Source organism: Mus musculus, chromosome 5 (assembly GCF_000001635.26).
Source record: "Mus musculus strain C57BL/6J chromosome 5, GRCm38.p6 C57BL/6J".
NCBI classification, from domain to species: domain Eukaryota; kingdom Metazoa; phylum Chordata; class Mammalia; order Rodentia; family Muridae; genus Mus; species Mus musculus.
The window spans coordinates 8,911,856-8,934,408 of record NC_000071.6 but is presented as its reverse complement, the minus strand read 5'-3'; the positions used below and the strand labels follow the sequence as shown (position 1 = coordinate 8,934,408).

At 40.7% G+C, this 22,553-nt stretch overlaps 1 protein-coding gene and 1 pseudogene across 5 annotated transcripts in view; both read right to left on the bottom strand.

The window, feature by feature from the left end:
- Abcb4 (ATP-binding cassette, sub-family B (MDR/TAP), member 4) overlaps positions 1-22,553 on the bottom strand; it is a 65,613-nt gene that overhangs the window by 24,818 nt on the left and 18,242 nt on the right. For all 5 annotated transcript variants that reach the window (XM_006503552.2, XM_006503551.4, NM_008830.2 and 2 more), the window contains 8 exons: positions 19,282-19,453; positions 15,637-15,750; positions 14,279-14,389; positions 13,949-14,074; positions 6,435-6,638; positions 5,832-6,002; positions 3,506-3,667; positions 83-253 (listed from right to left, as the gene is read on the bottom strand). In XM_006503552.2, the coding sequence (XP_006503615.1) occupies positions 83-253; positions 3,506-3,667; positions 5,832-6,002; positions 6,435-6,638; positions 13,949-14,074; positions 14,279-14,389; positions 15,637-15,750; positions 19,282-19,453 (1,231 nt within the window). The remainder of the gene's footprint in view (positions 1-82; positions 254-3,505; positions 3,668-5,831; positions 6,003-6,434; positions 6,639-13,948; positions 14,075-14,278; positions 14,390-15,636; positions 15,751-19,281; positions 19,454-22,553) is intronic.
- Gm17936 (predicted gene, 17936) lies at positions 20,455-21,435 on the bottom strand (annotated as a pseudogene).

The window sequence follows — 22,553 nt, the reverse complement described above, 5'->3', positions numbered from 1 at the left end:
AGAGTCATGTGCTCTTTAGGGCTAAAGATTTCAGTAGCAAAACTCTAGGGTAAAGGCTTTCCTGGCCTGGGGAAAAACTTACAAGTTCATTGGTTTCTTCATCCAGCCTATTCTGATGTGGACTTTTAAGACTTTTCTTTGTAGAATTCCTAAATATGCGTGCTTTCCAGCCATTTGGGGCCACATCTCCAGCAGCCTTTTCGTCACTTAGCTCAACTTCAAATTCTTCTGACAGGATCTGGCTTCCTGCTGTCTGAATGACAAGATAAGACATTAAATAGTGTGTGTGTATGCATGCATGTGAATATGTCCACATGGATAAAATCTTGAAGTTTAGAATAATAAAGTAACTCTATTACATGTATCAAGATTTTTTACAAAGTTGAATTAAAACTAGGTTGAGGTTTGAAATCAAGGACAGGACACTAAATTGAAAAATCCAGAGAACCCTCACAGGCACTGTGACACCATCCTCCATCTCTCCAAGAGAACCAACAAGGAACTGGGAGGGCAAAACAAACGTCAGAAGTAGGCATGCTGAGGGAACCCAGGGAGAAAGAAGGATGCACTGGTTCTGAGAACCACAGACCTGGTGGCAGCAGCTGAGGTGACTTCAGTGCAAGCCCCGTTCACTTAACAGGATAATAATTCACCTGTCCTGCCCAATCATACTAAATTTAGCAGCACTATGGCCAAGTAGTTTATTATTTATTCCTCTGCCCAGGGAATGAATGGTTCCACCCACAGTTAAGATGGATCGTCCTACATCATTAATGACATCAAGATAATTCCTCGCCTGATATAGCTATCTCCTGAGTCAGAACCTGACAAATACAGAGGTAGATGCTTGCAGCTAGCCATTGAACTGAGCACGAGGTCCCCAATGGAGGAGTTAGAGAAAGGACTGAAGGAGCTGGAGGGGTTTGCAATTCTACAGGAAGAACAACAATATCAACCAACCAGGACCCCCCCCCCCCCCCCCGGAACTCCGAGGAACTAAACCACCAACCAAGGAGTACACGTGGAGGGACTCATGGCTCCAACCACATAGGTAGCAGAGGATGGCCTTCTCAGTCATCAGTGGGAGGAGAGGCCCTTCGTCCTGTAAAGGCTCAATGCCCTGGTGTAGGGGAATGCCAGGGCAGGTAGGTAGGAGTGCGTGGGGGAATGCCCTCATAGAAGCAGGGGGTGAGGAAATGGGATAGAGGATTTTTGGGGAGGAACTGGGAAAGGGGATATTAATATTTGAAATGTAAATAAAGAAAGTATACAATAAAAAAAAGATAATTCCCCATGGGCATGACCCACAGGCTCATCATCTTGTGGCTCTAGATTCTGTCAAGGTGACAATTAACATTACCCATTATAATTTCATACATTTTAAAGCAGTAAGTTATAAAGAGGTTATATAAAACTGAATTATAAAACTTTCTAACACTCCACTCTTTGAATAATTTGAAATTTTCAGTAACTATTTTGTGTTGGGTTCTTTAAAAAATAGTAATAGCTCAATGACATGTGATCCAAATAATAAATCCATCTTTTAAAAACCAACAGTGGCTTTCCAGTATACTCAGACATTCATGTCATTTGTTTTTTGGGATATATATATATATAACAAATACTAATATATGTGTTTTAATTTGACATATATCGTACATATTTATTGAGCTCAATATGGTACTTTGTGTGTGTATGTGTGTGTGTGTGTGTGTGTGTGTGTGTGTGTGTGTGTGTGTGTGTTGTAAATGTATGTGTGGAAATGTGTGTGTATGCCCAAGCAAACAAATGAGTAAGGCCAGGAGACAACCTCAGATTTTGTCTCTTTCTTTTTTTTTAAAAGGGGGTTTCTTATTGGTCTGGAGTTCACCAAGTAGGCTATACCAGCTAACCAGAGTTCCTAAGGATTCACCTGTCCTTCCCAACAATGGGATTATATGTGTGCATGCCATCATGCCTGGCTCTTTTTCTTGCCTGAGAACAAACTTAGATCTTCATGATTATAGGATAAGCACACTACCTGCTGAGCTACTGTCCCCTGCCACCAGAGCACTTTTCAACATGTGTATATGCTCATCATTGCTCATAAGGATAATTGACATATTGGTCACTTTAAACATTATCATTTTTATTACAAAGATCCAAAGTCGTCTTCTTGCGCTGGGGAAATGGCTCAGTGGTGGGATGTTTGCCTTATATAAAGAAGGCCCTAGTTTCAATCCTTACAATTGAAAAAGAAATAGACTCTCCTAGCTATGTTGAAGCACACAGCTCACTGTTGTCAATCATATTACCCTACTGTGCTCCAGAGCATTAGTTATTTCTCCCCTTTGCCTGTGCCTCTCTGTACCTGTCAATCATCTTCTCCCTTACCCTCTCCAGTACTCCCTGGGCTTTACAAACCATTACCCTGCTGTTTTCTTCTGTAAGAGTAACATCTTAGCTCACACATTTTAGTGCTAGGCAGGCATTTGTTTCTTAAATGTATAGCAATAGCTCACAGTAGGATTGCTAATCCAAATGAAGGATTGATGCTCAGCAGAATGGTACTTGGCAGAACTTAGGGATTTGAGGCTATTTTTTTTTTTTTTTTTTTTTGGTTTTTCGAGACAGGGTTTCTCTGTGTAGCCCTGGCTGTCCTGGAACTCACTTTGTAGACCAGGCTGGCCTTGAACTCAGAAATCTGCCTGCCTCTGCCTCCCGAGTGCTGGGATTAAAGGCATGTGCCACCATGCCCGGCTTGAGGCTATTTTTTAATTTGTGCTTGTCCTAGCAGTGTTTAAAAAGAAAACATAAATATTGAAATAAGCTAATTATTCATCTCTAGAGAAACTAAGTTATAAGTTAGTTTCTAGAGAAAATAGGTTATATGAAACATATTTCTTATAAGTACTGCTGAGTAATTGAAATAATATTTCATGGAGTATATCTGGAATGTCAAGGGGAAAAATCTGAAATACACATGTATACGCTTTTTACAAGGCCAAAGTATACATAGTTAGTACACATAGTTTAAAGTTTATGAACTTGAGTCATAGGAAAGCTTTAGGTTACGTATCCTGAAAGTTTGCTAAAATGATAGTGCAGAATATGAGACACACTAATGATTTTTTAGTGAGAAGAGTAAGCAGTTTTTAAAACCAACTATTTAACCTGCTAAAGCTGCAAATGTTGCCACTTGAGCTATACCAGGTTTGTCTACAAAGCATTTATAAAGTGTACCTCTCTCCCAACCACTATAGATCTCTTTCTCCTTCCACTGGAAGAACTTGTAGTTTGGACACATTCCCTAGACAATCTTATTGATCTAATGAATACATTAACTGTGAGTTTTACATTTGCCTTTCTTCCCGAGCCCTTCACTCTTTCCCAGGTTCTAATTTTAATGCCTCATCCTAGTCATGGTTTCTTTGTATACCATCAGCTGTAATCTATTTTAATAACTTAAAGACTACCATATAAGCAACCCAGGCAACAGAGAAAACCATCTGTGATGTGCTTATACCTGCATGTTAACGAGTCTGAAGTAGATCCCTTCCTTCTTCATCAGCTCACTGTGACTTCCTTGTTCCACAATGACTCCATCCTCAAACCCAGCGATGACATCTGCGTTCCGGATGGTAGACAATCGGTGAGCTATCACAATGGTGGTTCGGCCTTCTCTGGCCTAAAGAGGAAAAGGACAGATGTGTGGCACACTAGGGTCGTGGCATTAATACACCAGCAATGAGCCGGCACAATTAACCCTTGGGCAGATGCTGCTTGCAAGCAGCGGTGAGAAAGTGACACTCCATACTTCTGTGTACTTAAAGCACGGGTACCACTCCTTTTAAAAAAACAAACCACTTCTGAGTTCAGAACCAGACTGGTGGCTGACCCTTTCAATATGAGCAAAGGTTACTCTGGAAGCTATGGTGGTTTCTGATACTCAAGAAAGTTAAAGATTTGCCCTGATAAGTATCCTCACATTTGTCAGATGAGCCCTAGCTCTGAGCTGTTTGGTGTACCAGAGACTCTGGCAGAAGCATTTTAGGGAGATCATTGGTAATTGACAGCCTTCACCAGAACTCCATATTAACATAATTCCAATGGACTATGGACTATAAGGCAGTAGTGTGGATAGTCTGAGGATAGTTCAAATTAGAACTCAAAGTTCTTCAAGAGTAGGGCCAATTCTGCTGCCTTTTAAACTCTGCCCCACTTGACTTTCATAAACGGTGAAATCAGACCAGTCCTCTAAGTCATTCAGTGACCTCACATGTTGGTTTAATGGAGTGAATGACCATTTAAACAGTGAGTTATTCCCACCAAATTATTCATGTTATGTCAATTTCTGGTGCTCATTAGCTTCATTTGACCGATAATCTCTTGAGACGAATACCTACATCATAGACTCATCATAATTTAGCTTAATTGACCTAAGTAGTTAGAATAATAATAACTAAAGAAGTAGGAATAATCTAAATTCTCATCAGTTGAAAATGGTTAACCAGATGTGTTATGTCTATACAACTGGAATCCACTGGACCCTGTAAAGAATGGCATTTGATGCCAATTACTACATTGATAAAGCTTGAAAATTCTGTGCTACATGAAAAAGACAGTAACGAAGGCCAGCAAGATGGCTTAGCAGGTAAGGGTGTTTGCGATTCAAGCCTGGTGATATCATTGGAGTCTGGGAACACATACAAAGGTGGAAGGAAAGAACTGACTCCATAAAGTTGTCTTCTGACCTCTCCACAAGTGCTGTGGCATATGTACTATATCATACACACACACACACACACATACACACACACACACACACACACACACACACACACATCATGTACACATAACAACAGCAAAAACAACAGCAAAGTATGGTTACATCTATATAAAATGTCTAGAACTAGCAAAGCCACAAAGACAGAAGAGTGTGCACAGGGCTACTGAGAAGTAGTCAACTAGTTTCTTTTGGGCAATGAACTATTTCTGGAATTAGTATTGATGATTGCATAATCTGATGAGTATACTAAATGCCATCAAATAATACATTTTAAAATGGAATTTTCTTCTTTTGTTTTGTTAGGTGATAGTAATCCAGTTTTATTTCTTTTACTTTATTTATTTCTAAATTTCAAGTCTTTTAATGAGGAGTATTCACAATCACCCTAAGGAGCAAGTACATTATTTTGATACAATTTAATGTATCATTAACAATTAAATTACAAATAATGATGCCATTATTACCACAAAATAGGTTATTTTGAACTATTTTTAAACTAGAGCAGTGTTTAGGTAATCAGAGTTACATGTGTATGCACATATGCATATATGTATTACATTCTCATATATATGTATTTATATGTATTTCCACATATACTTGAATATAAGTGTTTGTCTTTTTACTGATTTAACAAAAAAAATCCACAAAGAAATAGATTAAAACTTAGAATGAAATACAATACATCCAAGAAAATGACAGCATATCATCACTAGAACTTGTTACATAAAAATACCTGAATTTATAAATTAATTTCTTCACATATTTTAGCATATTGTTATCAAATAAAACCCATGTGTGCAAGAAAGAAAAAAAAAAAAACAACCCCCACAGTTCCTCCCACAGGCCTGGTCTAGGTTCACTGAACCATGGAGGAAACCTGTAAAGATCATTGACCTCTCTCTGCGACAATGTAACGGGCTCAAGAAATCAATAAATCCCAAGAGACAACCTCATCTGCCCTTTGGGTTTTATTTCTCAATCTAGATTCCCAAAGGACTGGGAAAAGTCTGCACAACAATTTGCTCCCCATCCCCCGCCCTGGGTGTTTACCTCGGGTACTGACCTTATCCAGTGCGGCCTGCACCTCAGCTTCACTTTCAGTGTCCAGGGCTGAGGTGGCCTCGTCCAGCAGGAGGATCTTGGGGTTGCGGACCAGGGCCCGGGCAATGGCGATTCTCTGTTTCTGTCCCCCACTCAGCTGCGCCCCTCTATCACCAACCAGGGTGTCAAATTTCTAAACAGAAAACCCAGAACAGCTCCAGAAACCTACTCATTCATTCAATTTTATAGTGTTGGGGATCAAACTCAGACAGGACCTTGAATATGCTAAAAAAGGTCTCTATCACGGAGCTATATGTCAGCCTTTTAAAAGTATTTTAAATACAAAAGTACAGAGAGTTTTGTAGAAATAAATGAAGACAACCGAAACTTTGATTCTTGTAGTGTATCATGAAGTATAATAAATTAACACTGAGTTGCAATAATTACCAATGCATGTCCTATATGTCTTTATGTTATTTACATATAGAATATAGTCGTTAAGCCTTGTCTGAATAATTTAAGGGATTTGCCCAACAAGGTTGAATAACATTGTAACCCAGAGCTTAGCTTTTGAAGCAAGAACTCATGCCTCACGTTTCAGTTGTGATTTTAAGGGAAACTTTACCTGGGGCAGTTTCATGATGAAGTCATAGGCATTGGCCTCTTTGACGGCTTTCTCAATCTCATCCATCGTTACATTCCCACGGCCATAGCGGATATTTTCAGCGATCGTAGTAGAGAACAGCACGGGCTCTTGACTTACCACACCAATGATTTCCCTTAGACACCTGACGTTAAAGTTCCTGATATCCTGCCCATCGATGCTAATCTGAAAGAAAGAAGGATTTCCTAGTCAATATTTTAAGCAACCTGATTTCAAAGGCACAAGGGCTTTTTACTAGTATTGAGTTCATTCAAAAGTTAGAAATAAAAACTAAACAGTAATAAGCAGGAATAAAATAAAGCAACCATATTTTCCTGATATATACATTTTTTTTTTCAAGAACAGATTATTGGAGACAGCTATATCAGGGTCCTGTCGGCATGCACTTCTTGGCATCCACAGGAGTGTCTGCGTTTGGTGGCTATATATGGGATGTATGCTCAGATTGGTCAGTCTCTGGATGGTCTTTCCTTTAGTCTCTGCTCCACACTTTGCCACCGTATTTGCTCCCGTAAGTATTTTGTTACCCTTTCTAAGATAGCTATCTCCTGAGAGGTTCTGCCAACCTGACATATACAGAGGCGATGCTCTCAGCCAACCATTGAACTAATCACAGGGTTCCCAATGAAAGAACTGAAGGAGCTGAAGGGGTTTGCAACCCTAATAGGAAGAACAACAATATCAACCAACCGGAGCTCCCAGGGTCTATACCACCCAAGGAGTACACTTGGAGGAGTGGCTCCTGCCGTATATGTAGCAGAGGACGGCCTTGTCAGGCATCAATGGAATAAGATGCCCTTGGTCCTGTGAAGGCTTGATGCCACAGTGTAGGGGAATGCAAGGGCAGGGAGGTGGGAGTGGGTGGGTAGGGCCACACCCTCACAGAATCAGGAGAAAGGGGGATGAAACAGAGGTTTTCTTGGTGGGGGGTGGAACTGGGAAAGGGGATAACATTTGAAAGGTAAATAAATAAAATAGCCAAATTGATTATCTACCATAAGAAATTTTGGATATATTAGTTAATTGTCATAGTGCTTTAAAAAATGACCCCAAAGCATCTGTATACTCAGGAAAACACTCTCTCTGGGACATAGCCTCCAGCCCCAGTTAGGTTTTAGGCATGTCACTGTGTTTAATTTCCGATGATAAATTTAAGTTAAAATGTCCCCTTATCCAACATATAGCTAGATGACATTTTGGTGTTTTGCTATGCTTAACACACTATAATGTACTTTATCATTTCTTAACTTTTAGCCATTTGATATTTTCTTAATTGTTCTAAAAGCAAAGAATCATTAAATTGAAAGACATGATTTATGTTCCTATATTAATATCAATTGCTTTACTGTAAATGACTAGTGTTTATGGGGCATTTATTCCTTGATGAACATAAGCTAAATAAATGACTCTTTATAAGTAATTTAATAATGGACATTGGCGAAATATATAATACATCTGCTTCATTGTACTTTGTTAGATCTGGGAGCTCTTGAAGGAGCAGTTTATCTTTGTAATGCTGATCACTTTTTAATTAAGTTTATTCTTTGGCAATTGAATACAGACATACATACACCCCCCCCCCAGACACACAGACACAAACACACACACTGTTTCTTTTCTTTTCTTTTCCTTTCCTTTCCTTTCCTTTCCTTTCCTTTCCTTTCCTTTCCTTTCCTTTCCTTTCCTTTCCTTTCTTTTCTTTTATTTGTTTTTTTGTTTTTTTTGAGACAGGGTTTCGCTGTATCCCTGGAACTCACTTTATAGACCAGGCTAGCCTCGAACTCAGAAATCTGCTTGCCTCTGCCCCCCAAGTGCTGGGATTAAAGGTGTGTGCCACCACGCCCTGCCATATTTTCACCCTCAACCTCTACCTTCCTCCCAGCTATAAATCCTTTACCTAGCTCATGTCTTTTTGCTGTGTGTTTTTTTTTTAATCTACTGAGTTTAACCAAGGCCATCTATGTGATTATGGGTTTGAAATATCTATTAGCGCCCAGAGGGTCATGGCAGTAGGGTATATAAGTAAAGAAATGATTGCCCCTCTTCTATTATCTATCATAACCAATAATTAAAGCTAACCATTTCTCTCTCTCTCTCTCTCTCTCTCTATATATATATATATATATATATATATATCCTCTCTTTTAAAGATTGTTTGAGAATTTCATACTTTGTATTTTGATACACCTACCATATTGTCCCCTCCACACCCTCCAACTCTGGGTCCTCATTTAGAATACCCATGGAATCCAACCTGTGTTGACTTCACATTCTTGGATGTTGTCATCCACTGGAGTGTGGGAAGTCTACCAAGGCCCATAAAGAAAAATAACTCTCAGTCGAAACCACTGTCTCCTGTGTGAGATACATTTCTACCCGGAGCTCTGCCATTATGGCTCCACCATGTGGTCAAAACCACTGTCTCCTGCGTGAGATACATTTCGACCTGGAGCTCCATCGGTAAACTACCTCATGCTTTTACATCAAGATGGTCGTCTGTTCGTGATTCTTGGGTGCACGCCGAACGGGAATTGAGTGGGGGTTTCCCCACTAGGTTCTTTCATTTGGAGGCCTCAGCGAGATCTGTGTGACACCCAGGAAACCCGAAAGACCCCTTGGAGGTACATTTGTTTGTGTGCGTCTTACATGTTGTCTGTTGTCTAAGTGTGGCACTGCTGAATTTGTGTCTTGGTTTTTCAAGTCTGAGATTGTGAATTTGTGTCTTGGTTTTTCAGTTCTGAGATTGTGAATTTGTGTCTTGGTTTGTGAATTTGTGTCTTGGTTTCAGGGTTATGAGATCGTGGGTTCGAGTCCCACCTCGTGCCTTGTTTTTAGGGTTCCGAGATCATGGGTTTGAGTTCCACCTCATGACTTGGTTTTAGGGTTACAAGATCGTGGGTTTGAGTCCCACCTCGTGCCTTGGTATTAGGGTTCCGAGATTGTGGGTTCGAGTCCCACCTCGTTCCTTGGTTTTACATCTGGCAGAGTGAAGAACAAGTATGCTTAGATACTGGTGTCTTTTATTCTCTGTTGCTGTCTTGTTTTTGTGTTGCTGTCTTGTTTTTGTTTGTGGTTTTTGTTATGGGACAGACTGTGTGTGTAGTGCCGACTGTGGACTTGGACAGATGTTAGGACAGAATTTGTCAGTGATAGTTAAGAAAAACAACTCGGCATCCCTGGCCACACGCAGCAGGGCCTGACTGAGAACTTCGGGCTTCAGCAGTAGTGGCACGCACTGGCTGAGGGAGGCGCCACGTGGGAAACTGTGGCCCAGGGAGGAACACCGATGAGGAGGTTTCCCTGGGATGCCCGCCCCACCACCACCACCACCACCACCACCACCACCACCACCACCACGGATTTCATCTCCTGCGGTACTGGCAAGAAAAGAAAGAGGGGCACTAGCCCCGCCTGGCTTCCTAGAGCGAAAGTGATGCCTGCTGGGGAGGGGCCGACTAGAGTCGCCGCCTCTGCCACCTTCCCCCCCCCCCCTCCCTGAGTTGGCCTGGTGCAGCCAGCTGTGAGAGCTGCCTTCCTTTCCCTGCCCCAAGTGTTTTCTCTTCTAGGGCAGCCCTGCCCTAAGCTGCTAACCAGTGAGGGAGATATCTGCCCACTTAAAAATTCCTGTCCCAGGTAAGGAGCACCTATGAGTTTAATCACCAGGCTCTGACAAATGGGTATAGAGGTCTAGAAAAAGGTGAGTTTAGACTGTAAGGAAGAGCAAAGCTCCAGCAGACTCAGGAGAGACAGTGAATTATAGAGATGAAGGAGATTAGAGAGGTCTGATATGAGAGAGATACTCTGAATGAGAAATATTTAGAGTAGAACCAGTAAGTAAGAGGCAGAGAATGAGTATTACAAGAGAGAGAGAGAGACAGAGAGAGAGAGAGAGAGAGAGAGAGAGAGAGAGAGAGAGAGAGGCGAGAGGCAGAAGAAAGAGAAAACAGGAGGGATCGTAGACAAAGAAATTTGACTAGAAACTTGGCTGCAGTAATAGGAGAGAAAGAAAAAGACAGGATCTAGACAGGAAATCTGGGCAACAGAAGACCTAGCCTCAGCTAAAAAGGCTCAGCTGTGTCAGACTCAAGTTATCTATTTGAGATACACCGTTCGAGGTGGAAAACAATGGCTAAAAGAAGCCAGAAAAAGACTGTAACTACACCAAGGCAAGTAAGAGAGTTCTTGGGTACCTCTGGCTTCTACAGACTCTAGATACCTGGGTTGGCGACCTTAGCTTCCCATTGTACCCCCTAACCAAGGAAGGGGAAATGTTTGTGTGGACCCCAGATCACCAGAAAGCCTTTAGAGAAATGAAAAAGGCCCTACTGATGGCCAGCCTTTGCCTGACCTAACCAAGCCTTTCACTCTTTATGTGGAAGAGAGATCAGGGGTCGCCAGAGGAGTCCTTACTCAGACTTTGGGACTTTGAAAAAGGCCAGTGGCTTACCTATCCAAGAAGTTAGACCCTGTTGCCAGCGGGTGGTTTCTTGCCTGAAAGCTATAGCAGCCATAGCTCTGCTTATCAAGGATGCTGATAAGCTCACTCTGGGACAGCAAATAACTGCAGTGGCACCCCCACACTCTTGAAAGCATTATCTGAAAGCCCCCTGACTGATGGATGTTGACCAACGCTCCTGTGACACATTATCAGAGCTTTTTGTTGACTGAACGAGTGACCTTCGCTCCACCTGCTGTCCTCAATCTTGCTACCCTACTGCCCAAGACTTCACCTACTTAGCACTGTGCTGACATTCTGGCAGAAGAAACAGGTACTCAAAATGATCTGAAGGATCAGATCAGCCTTGGCCTGAGAGTTCAAGCTGGTACACCGATGGCAGTAGCCTCGAGGTTGAAGGTAAGCAGAAGGTGAGGACAGTAGTACAGTGGTGGACAGAAAGCAAGTGATCTAGGCCAGCAGCCTCCCTGAAGGGACGTCGGCCCAAAAAGCTGAACTTGTGACTTTGATATAAAGGGGCTGCTGACATCTGCAGAGAAGGACCTAAGATGCTATGGCTAAAGGAAATCAGATGGCAAATCTAATCGCCAAACAGGCGGGCCAAAGAGCAATGATCCTGGCAGTCAAGGAGCCTAAAGATTATTATGATGTCAGAGAGACCAGTTTTAGATACACCCCTGAGCACTATCAAGTTATGGACATTATTTGACCCACCTGGGGGCCAAGAAATTAAAAGGTGTGGTTAGGTCCTTTGACTACTATGTTACAGGACTCTCTGACTTGGCAGAAGAAATAGTCAAAAGCTGCAAGGCCTGTGCTATGACAAGATAGAATTTACAGAAATTAAGCCAGCTAGATATGGCAACAAGTACTTATTAGTGTTTATAGATACCTATTCAAGGTGGATAGAAGCTTTTCCTACCAGGACTGAGACGGCCAATGTGATAGCCAAGAAGATCCTAAAAGAAATCTTCCCGAGGTAATGGACCTGCCTTTGTTGCCCAGGTAAATCAGGGACTGGCCAAGATATTAGAGATTGATTAGAAGTTACATTGTATATACAAGCTCCAAAGCTCAGGACAGGTAGAAAAGAAGAATAGAATTCTAAAAGAGACTGGTGCAGACTTGGTGCTCCTTCCCCATGCCCATCGCTGTCTTAAATGATGTGTCTAGACCTACATGTTGTTGTAATAATAATCTGTAAACTAAGTTAAAAGGCTTGCAGGTGGTGAAGAAAGAAGGCTGGTCACAATTGGCTACAGTGAACGAGCCAGGTACCCCAAAAGACATCTCACCAGTTCCAGCCAGAGATCTGATCCACGTACACCTACATCATGCCCAGACCCTCAAGCCTCACTAGAAGGGTCCTTGCCTAGTTCTGTTTACCATCCCTTCTTATTCTGTTTTTGTTCTTAACCTTTGGCCCATGTTATGATTTCTATTCTCCACATAGAGATATAGACTTCTAAAATTCTAAGATTAGAATTACTTAGTAGAAGAAGAGGGGAATGAAAGGAAATAAAACTTGAGACCTGTGATTCATGTAATGTATGTCAAATAGCCCAAAGAGTTGTTTGTGAGCTTTGAAACCTGGGGCTGAGAACATAGCAGAACAGGCCAGGACATGCCCGGGCAGGCCTGTTGTTAAGAGTTTCCTGAGGCTGCTTAGCAATAAAGATAAAGAGAATGACATGCCAGACTGGCCCGGTGCCTCCCTATCTCCCGCCCTTCTGACAGTCTGCTAATGTTTAAATGGACCAATCATGTGAAACCACGCCAATTTCTCCCCCAGCCCCACCCCTTTTCTATAAAAACCCCTAGCTTCCAAGCCTCGGGGTCGAAACCACTGTCTCCTGCGTGAGATATGTTTCGACCCAGAGCTCTGTCATTAAACTACCTCATGCTTTTACATAAAAAAAAAAAAAAAAAAAAAAAAAAAAAAAAAAAAAGAAAAGAAAAAAAAAGAAAAGAAAACTCTCTATATTTATTCTCAAATCATAGGTAGGGTTGCTTTCATTAATTTCTTAAATACTAAACTGCTAAGTGATGTAGGAAGGCCCAGCACACTGTCTGTAGTTCCATTGAGAAAGTGGTCCTGGACTATAGAATGTAGCTGAGCATGGTCCAGAAGGAGCCAGCAAGCAGACGTTCTCTAGGACTTCAGTTCCAAGCTCCTGCGTGTGTGTCTGTTCTGACTCAATGATGGGCCGTAGTCTATAAGTATAAGCCAAATACACCCTTTTCTTTCCCAAGGGGCTTTCCATTACAATGTTTGTCAACACAGCAGAAAGAAAGCTAAGGCCATTTGTAACGTTGTGTTTTACAGTTGTTGACTAACATTGGAAAACTCAATGTCCTTAAGTTGGGTCAACTGAAGAACAAACTGTGAATTAGTGTTGTTTACTTAGGATTTCATTAGTACTGATCATTGTTCTCTATGTAAGAGAATATCGTTTTTTGGAAACGTATTCTGAAGTATTTGTCTGTTTAGAATGCATATGCAAGAAAGAAGAATAAATCAAATGGATAAAAATAAAATTAGTGAGTAGAGCTGTGTGAAGGGTATATGTGTTCCCTGCAAGAAAGAACATCCTGACCTAGTCTCACGCTCTATGCACCTTCCAGAGATTCAGACTTCTCGGTGCTATGCTGTTCTTTGTTTTAGATGACCAAAAGATAAAGAAAATGATCATTTTGCTGAATTTAGTTACTATTTTAAGATTTGTGGCTTCTATTACCAGGCTGTCAAGAATAACTATATGGAATTTGTTTGGACAAATCAAACTCACTGAGAGTGACCCTATTTGTCTTTGGATAATAGAAGAGTCCTTTCTAGCTCCAGCTGTTCTCAAGACTTCAAAAATACCTGTCCCCGAAATACATGTTTTGTCCAGATGCATTGCAATATTGTATACTCTTTCCAAAATCAGACTCACATATTTATTTGTAAGGAAACAGTTTCTAAGGGACTACTTCTGCCCACCTTCCGATGTTGGGGACTTTGGTTCTTCCCACTTACCTTACCCTCTGTGGGGTCGTAGAGCCTCTGCAGCAGCTGGACAGTTGTGCTTTTTCCACAGCCGCTGTTGCCAACCAGAGCCACTGTCTGTCCACTCTTCACCTTCAGGTTGAGGCCCTTCAAGATCTGCAGAGGAAAGCAAGGAAGAGCACACTTCACAACCAAGCTCCAAAAAAGGAATAATTCAATTCTACTTAGAATTTAGAAAAGAAGTATGACTTAAGAGTTTAACTCCAATAGGACAAAAGTATATAAATATCAAAGGAATCAGACTCTATTGGGAAGATCAGAGATCAGCTTACGCTAGGAAACTAGTGTTGCTGACAGTACCTTGATATTAGCCCGAGATGGATAGGAAAAATGAACATCACTGAACTCCAAATTTCCTTTGATGTTGTCTGGTTTGTGTCCTCTCTCTGAAAAACTGTCAATTTTAGGATTCTAAATAAAACAAAATTCAATGACTATTTTATCAAATAAGAAATTGTATGTTTAAGGAATAGGAAGCATTAAATTCTAAACATAGAGTTCAGAGTATCATAATCCCCTTCATGTAAGCAAACTCACAGTGAACATGCAGGATATGTGTGTGTGTGTGTGTGTGCATGCACACATGCATGTGTGTTTGCATGCATGCTAGCACACAAGTGTTTGTGCATGTATGTGTGTATATATTAATCTCCTTCATGAGAGTGAATACACAGTGAACATGTGGGATATGTGTATATGTGTGTGTGTGTGCGTGCATGTGTGTCTGAATGCATGTTAGCACACAAGTGTATGTGCATGTATGTGTGTATACATTAGTCTCCTTCCTGTGAGCCAACACACAGTGAACACGCGGAATGTGTATGTGTGTGTGCACATGCACACATGCATGTGTATCTGCACACATGTTAGCACAAAAGTGTCTGTGCATGTATGTGTGCATACATGTGTGTGATTTACTAAAACTTTTCTGAAAATGCATAGGGAATATTTATTTTATTTCATGCAACACGTTCCAGTTTTTGGCACATATTCATAAATTTTATAAATGGTCAGTTATACATGTTTAGAAAAACAACAAAAACATATTGGATAAGTGCAGTTATTTCTGCCTTTAGTGAAACTTATTTCTTCCTAAACAATAAAATAGAACATGGATTGAATGACGAGCACAGTATTACGTAGGAACCATGTAAACATCCAATACATTTAGAATTATAAATTAGATCTACTTCTATAATTTCAATTTCCAACTTTGAATTTTACTATGTAAATGCAATGGCATGCTTTAGTATGTAAATCTTTTCATTTTCAATGTAGTCAGTTTAGTTTATTCAATGTAGTTGATTTAAGGTTAGGGAGAAGAGCAAACCTCATAGCAAAGTTCACTGTTAATTTGGTCCTATACACAATTTATCCCCCTGCCCACTCTACTGTATAGAAATTATAATCTGGTCAAACATGCAAAGGAAGTAAACACGGAAAGGAAGCATCTTAACCTACACTCTCGTGATGGACATAAACATCGTGATGGATATAAACAGACTCCAGTGGAGTCAGTGATTTGATATTGCCAAATAAACTTGTAGAGTTTCCTGTTGTTAGAGTGTACCTTACTAAATAACTTAATACACGTGATTCAATACTTGATTATCAATACCACCATGACTCTCTCAGCTTTCAGACAATGAAAGACTTACATTATCAATAATGTCAAAGATCACATAGGCTGCTCCTCTTGCATTAGCGAAAGCATCAATACAGGGGGCAGCCTGCCCCACACTGAAAGCCCCGATGAGGATTGAGAAGAAGACCTGAGTGAAAGAGTTAGGAACAGAATAGCATCATCTGCGTTAGAGCTTGCTTGAAATATACATGAAGGACCGAATTTAGGATTTATTGGACACTTAGTAACTTTTTTCTTACTGAGAAACAATATTTGTACATCTTTATGAAACACATTGTGATAATTAGATACATGTATATAATTAGTGTGATAAGACACCCATCAACTTGCTAAAAATAAAATTGCTTCAGTAAAGAACACATTTTTTTTTTTTTTTTTTTTTGGTTTTTCGAGACAGGGTTTCTCTCTATAGCCCTGGCTGTCCTGTAACTCACTTTGTAGCCCAGCTGGCCTCGAACTCAGAAATCAGCCTGCCTCAGCCTCCCGAAAGAACAAAATTTTAAAAACTAACACAACATTTCATTACTAAATGTGTTTATTTATATTTTATTTCCCTTTGTATGCATCAAAAATAAGCTTTGTTTAGTCTGCCAAACCATTTGTTGCTTTTTTCCCTGATCACAAAGTATTAGTCATAAAGACATTTGACTCCTACTTCATTAGCTCTGAAGCTAATGCCACCAGAAAAAGCATTCCTCCTGTTAAAGTTTCATTCCATTCTTTATCATTTTATCTAACTCTGCAAGGAATTGCACAAAATATTCAATAGGAAACATACAGATTTTGGCCCCATGTGGTTTTCCTTTAAAAAGCTATTATAGATTGATAGATATATGGTCAGATCAACGGAAGTCTAACACTTCCTTTATATTTTAAAAACAGGGTGTCTTCCTGCAGTCCATGATGGTCTGGAACTCATTATAGCCTCTATTCTCCAGCCCAAGCCTCCTGTGCGCTGGGATTAAAGGTATATATTACCATTCCCAGTCACCAGTCAGTTCATCCATTTATAGAACATAAAATTATGATCATTATATTTTGCAGCACACAAAACGACACATTTCACATCTGTCTCATTGGAACATAAACTGATGTATAAATCCAACACAGTTTCAGGAAAACAGATTTATAGCATATATAACTTAAGAAAGATATAGGAGAAGAGAAATTACTCCTTTCTCTCCAAGAACTTTTACATATATCTATGTTCTTTGAAATAACAGTGACATACGTGTTTACAAAACCCAAATCCCTTCCACTATCTATCTCTTATCTCAGGACCAATGAGAAAAAATTCTTAATGGAAGTAGATATTAAGGCATTATTGCAATGAAGTCATAGCTCTTTGTGTAGAAGGCTTGCCAGTTTCCCTTTACCTGTGACACAGACATTATGTACCAGGGCTACAAATGTGGACAAATTCACCATGCAAGGGTAATGGCAAAGGTTAATGCCACCTCCCTTATTTATAAAACGTCGGGAGGAAATGCGGAAGTGAAAACATGTGGTGAGCTGCCACAATGCGCCAGAGAAGAACAGGAAGTCGGGAGACTCTGCTGTTACTGATACCCCCAACCTTCACCAACTTCAGGCCCCTGTAAGCACACTGTGAGATTCAAATTCTCATATGGAGAAAGTCTAAGGACCAAATTATATTTAGAATTTTCATTTTGAAAGAGTCAAGTGCAACTTTTGAAACATGATCAACCCCAACGTGGAAGATGGTCACAAAATGTCACTGGTTTATAGAAAAGATTACCAAAGACCTACGTATTATGACTTAAGTTTCGGAAGAGAAAAACATACATATCTGGGAAATACATATCAAAAAAACCACTACCAAGTATGCATGGATTCTTAGAACGTAAGTAATTTAACTTTTAAAAGTTTTTATTTTAGTCATTAGTATAATTCAAATGCATTACCTTCACAATCATGCTATGAGCGTATCTACATCTTCATATAGCCAGATGATCTAACATGACTTTTCTTTTCTATTTTAAAAAGCTGCATGATGTGTGAATTGAATGCTCTTTTACACAATGACCTATCTATAGTAATAAATGAAACTCTCTTCCACAGTTAAACTCAACAAGAGAACAAGGATAACTCCAATATCTTCTTATTCTAATCATGTTTTCCATTTCATTTCCCTTTGTGTGAATATGTATTTCTCCAGTGGTCAAACCACAAGCTATTATCTTGTCCTCACTCACCATGAGGACTTGACTTGCATATTCTAGAACGCCAACTCTACCCACAGGACGGCAAAGATCAAACCTACAATCACAACTTTTTCTTCCAAAAGGAGAAAGGGGGGAAAGGAGCAGGCAGGGGATAGAGAGCTGGCTCAGGGTCAAGAATGCACACTGGGCTATTATCCACTTATCAGTGAGTACATATCATGTGAGTTGTTTTCTGATTGGGTTACCTCACTCAGGATGATATCCTCCAGATACATCCATTTGCCTAGGAATTTCACAAATTCATTCTTTTTAATAGCCGAGTAGTACTCCATTGTGTAAATGTACCACATTTTCTGTATCCATTCCTCTGTTGAGGGACATCTGGGTTCTTTACAGCTTCTGGCTATTATAAATAAGGCTGCTATGAACATAGTGGAGCATGTGTTCTTATTACCAGTTGGAACCTCTTCTGGGTATATGCCCAGGAGAGGTATTGCTGGATCCTCCAGTAGTACTATGTCCATTTTCTGAGGGACTGCCAGACTGATTTCCAGCCCAGAAACTTAGAATACCCAAGATACAATTTACAAAACACATGAAACTCAAGAAGAATGAAGACCAAAGTGTGGACACCTCATCCATTCTTAGAATTGGGAAAAAATACCCATGGAAGGAGTTACAGAGACAAAGTTTGGAGCTGAGATGAAAGGATGGACCATGTAGAGACTGCTGCAACCAGGGATCCATCCCATAATCAGCCACCAAATGCAGACAGTATACATACACATACACCAGCAAGGTTTTGCTGAAATGAGCCTGATATAGCTGTCCCTTGTGAGGCTATGTCAGTGCCTGGCAAACACAGAAGTGGATGCTCACAGTCATCTATTGGATGGAACACAGGGCCCCCAATGGAGGAGCTAGAGAAAGTACCCAAGGAGCTAAAGGGGTCTGCAACCCTATAGGTGGAACAGCAATATGAACTAACCAGTACCCCAGAGCTCGTGTCTCTAGCTGCATATGTAGCAGAAGATGGCCTAGTTGGCCATCACTGGAAAGAGAGGCCCCTTGGTCTTGCAAACTTTATATGCCCCAGTACAGGGGAACGCCAGAGCCAAGAAGTGGGAGTGAATGAATAGCGGAGCAGGGTTGGGGGAGGGTATAGTGGACTTTCGGGATAACATTTGAAATGTAAATGAAGAAAATACCTAATAAAAAATTGGAAAAAAATGCATACTGCTCTCACAGTGACCTGAGTCTGGTTCCTTGTACCTATGGCAGGTGGCTCACAACCTTCCATAACTCCAACTCCAGGGGGATCCTACACCTCTGGCTTCCACAGGCACCTTCATGTATACTCTACCCTTCCACAAAAAACTTTAAGTAATACTAAAAATAAATAAAAAATAATAAAGACAAGGTAGGTGCAGAACAATTCCAGATTTCTCATAATCATTAGCAGTATTACTTACTGTCATTGCATTTCCAATTGTATATTCTTTTGATATAACCAGAGTGGATCCATACCAGAAGGCCAGTGCATAGGATGCATATATTAACAAGAAAGCAATACCCATGGAGATGTTGGCTGAGATAGCCTTTTTAATTCCAATCTTTTTGGCATTTTCTAAATGTTTCTGATACCTACCGAAAAATGAAGAGGGAAATGTTATAATGTGAATAACACTTTACAACCCAAGGCGTAATAAACCCCTATTCAGTATGGGGTTAAGGGTGGAAGCCATGAAGGTAATAAAGTCTTGAGGAGTCCAGTATCCCAAGAATTGACCTGGTTCAGGATTAGTGCTCAGGAGAACTGACCTAAGCCTACTCCTGACTTGCTTGGCTCATCTCCTTTGAACTCTACTGCACTAACTTGTGTTCCCATGGCTATGCCAGAATTGAAGCCTCAGTCCTGGGATACTAAGAACCTTCCTGTCAGGATTACATACAGGTAAAAACAAACAAACAAACAAACAAACAAACAAGCAAGCAAGCAAGCAAAAACCCCAAACCAACCCACCCAGGGGGCTATTCTAGTTTCTTTAGTGGTTATATTCTTAACTATTCTAGACTCGTTAGTGGTTATATTCTTAACTATTCTAGACTTGTTAGTGGTTATATTCTTTTTTTTTTCATGACTTTGTTTAAAACTTAGCAGACAAGACTGCAGAAAAACATCCATGTGTCAGGGTCTAAAGCTGCATCTTAGATTTTAGTTGGCAAAGACCACATTTAGCAAATCAACTCTTTAGTCTTCCACGTACAAGCCAGAGACGTACTAAAACTGTAAAAAAGAGAAAAAAATAGTTTCTTATTGTTCAAAAATACCACTTTATGTGTAAGTGTAGAAAAAAATGCATAGATCTTCATCGAAAGAGCTGGCTGTCCTGGGGAATCATTCACCCTTTCCACAGTACTGAGGCGAGTTACTGGCTATGCAGTAGGGCTCCCTTGCTACAGCACTAGAAGGCAGCTATTTAGGGAGGAGGCAGGAAAAGGAGAAAGGAATGTACGTAAGGCATACTGTAAAGGAACAAGCGTAATAGTGTTTCAGGAAGAGGAGAGAAGAATTATTCAAGGCTAGCTTGGGTCTCACTGGATAAAACAATGGACTAAATACTGCGCTCCTGTGTGTGACTCTAATAATCAATGCCCTGGTCATCGCCATACTGGTACCCTCGAGGGTAGTCGTCTGGGTACTCGCCGTGCTATTCATTGGGGTATTCTGCCTGATAATCGCTATCACTGATTTCCGACCCATTGGTGCCCGTGCCCTGGCTTCCGCTGTGAATGACAGGTTCTGTGGGTGCGGCACAGTACTTGGGGTCATACACTTGCCGCCCAAGCCAATACACACTCATTCCTTTCTGGGAAGCAACTTTGTTGGTGCCCATCTGTAGAGAAATGGTCAAGTTGTCCACTGGCTGTAATGTCAGCTTCTGGTCATAGATGTCTCTTCTGGTACCTGGTGCTAACATCCCAGCCTGGCTGGCCCCTTTGTTGGTGCCCATCTGCAGGCTAATCGTGGTCTGGTCAAAGGGTTTCTCCGTCTGCATCTTGGGACCATAAAGATGCCTCCGAGTCCCATAGGCTGTCATGCCCGCCTGGCTGGCACATTTGTTGTACCCATCTGTAAACCAATTACACTCTGGTCAGCCTTTAATTTGCCTTCATCAAAACGTCTTGTTTGTTTTTCTGCATACTTAACGCCAATGTCAATGGTTGTTTGGAATCTTTCTGTTTTCGCCAGACTTGCTAGAGCCACCAGCGTAGCCTGGATCATGTTGCCATTCTCAAAGAGGTCGTTTGCTTCAAATATATCATGGGGCTTCATACCGTAAGCCTGGATAGCTTTAATGAAGTTGCCGATATTCTCCAACTGCGGCCAATTTAGTGAGGATTCGTTGACTTTCTTCACAGAGCCTGGCTGTAGCTTGTTTATGAGTTCGCACAGGATGATGCTGTCCTTCAGCCCCAGCTGGAAGTTGTTGCCAATGTCTATCTATGCCTGTCACCTCTTCTTTTCAGTTGTGCAGATCTTCCTCAGCCTGCTGTTCATACTTGGATGCGATCTTGTTCTTAACTTCGGCGGAGAGCCCGTAGGAAGGGCCCTTGTTGAAGTGGGCTGCGCTCGGGTTCTAGTGGTCAGTCACCTTCGGTGTCCCTGCTCTTGGCCCCAGCGGTGGCCGCGTGGGTGAGCTTGCTCCCCTGCGTGGAGCCGGAGAAGCCTGAACGTCGCAGACGGACGTAGATGATGCTTCGAGGTTCACTAGGACTCGAGTCCCGTGGAGGCTCCGGGTCGCTCTGGACTGGGACCGGCTGCCCTGCTCGCTCAGTGGTTATATTCTTAACTATTCTAGACTCGTTAGTGGTTATATTCTTAACTGAGATCCATGTTTTCCTTTCTTAGAAAAGAAAAATGTCCCCATGTTGTTCTTCTGGGTAAAAGACAAAAATTCTACATGTTCTTATATATAAGTCATGGGCTTCTTACTTTGGTCTTTTAAAAATCAAGATGTCATCAATTGCCAAGCTAGGTATAAGGTATAAAGTAGATCTCACCAGAGATATGGGTCTTTCTCCATTTTTAAAACATTTTAGTTTCATTGTCTGAGATTTGGAAGAAAGAATTCTCCTAACTACTGCCTGTTTAGAGAGACAATCATGAGACTGATAGATAAATATGAAGAGTAGTAAGTGTTCTGACAGGCACATAGTTGGCAAACTTGTATTCTTGTTCCTGTTATCCCCATCATACTAGAACATTACCTCTCATATTTTATTCATCCTATTACCATCTTAATTTGGAATAAAATTTTAGTATTTGAATATTTTAAATTTATATTGCTGACTTACACACACACACACACACACACACATACACACACATATACACACACAACTCTTCAGAATGATTTTAACAAATTATTTTTTTTACATCGAGTTAAATCAATTCTATAGTGTAGAAATTTCAATGTTGACTCTAAAATTATGGAAAGAAATAATATGGGTTTATAATGAAACTGGGGGGTGAATCCCATATAAATTAGAGAATTTCTTTTTATCAAAACTCCCCAGTTAAACCAAATGGAGCATGGGAATTCATTAGTTGTTTTTTTTTTTTTTTTTTTTTTTTTTTTTTTTTTTTTCCCCAAATGCGTGCTGCCACACACAAAGGCTTCTCTAACTGCTTCTCAGCACCCAGTTCTTTGGGGCACTTCCCTCCACTGTGAGTACTGCA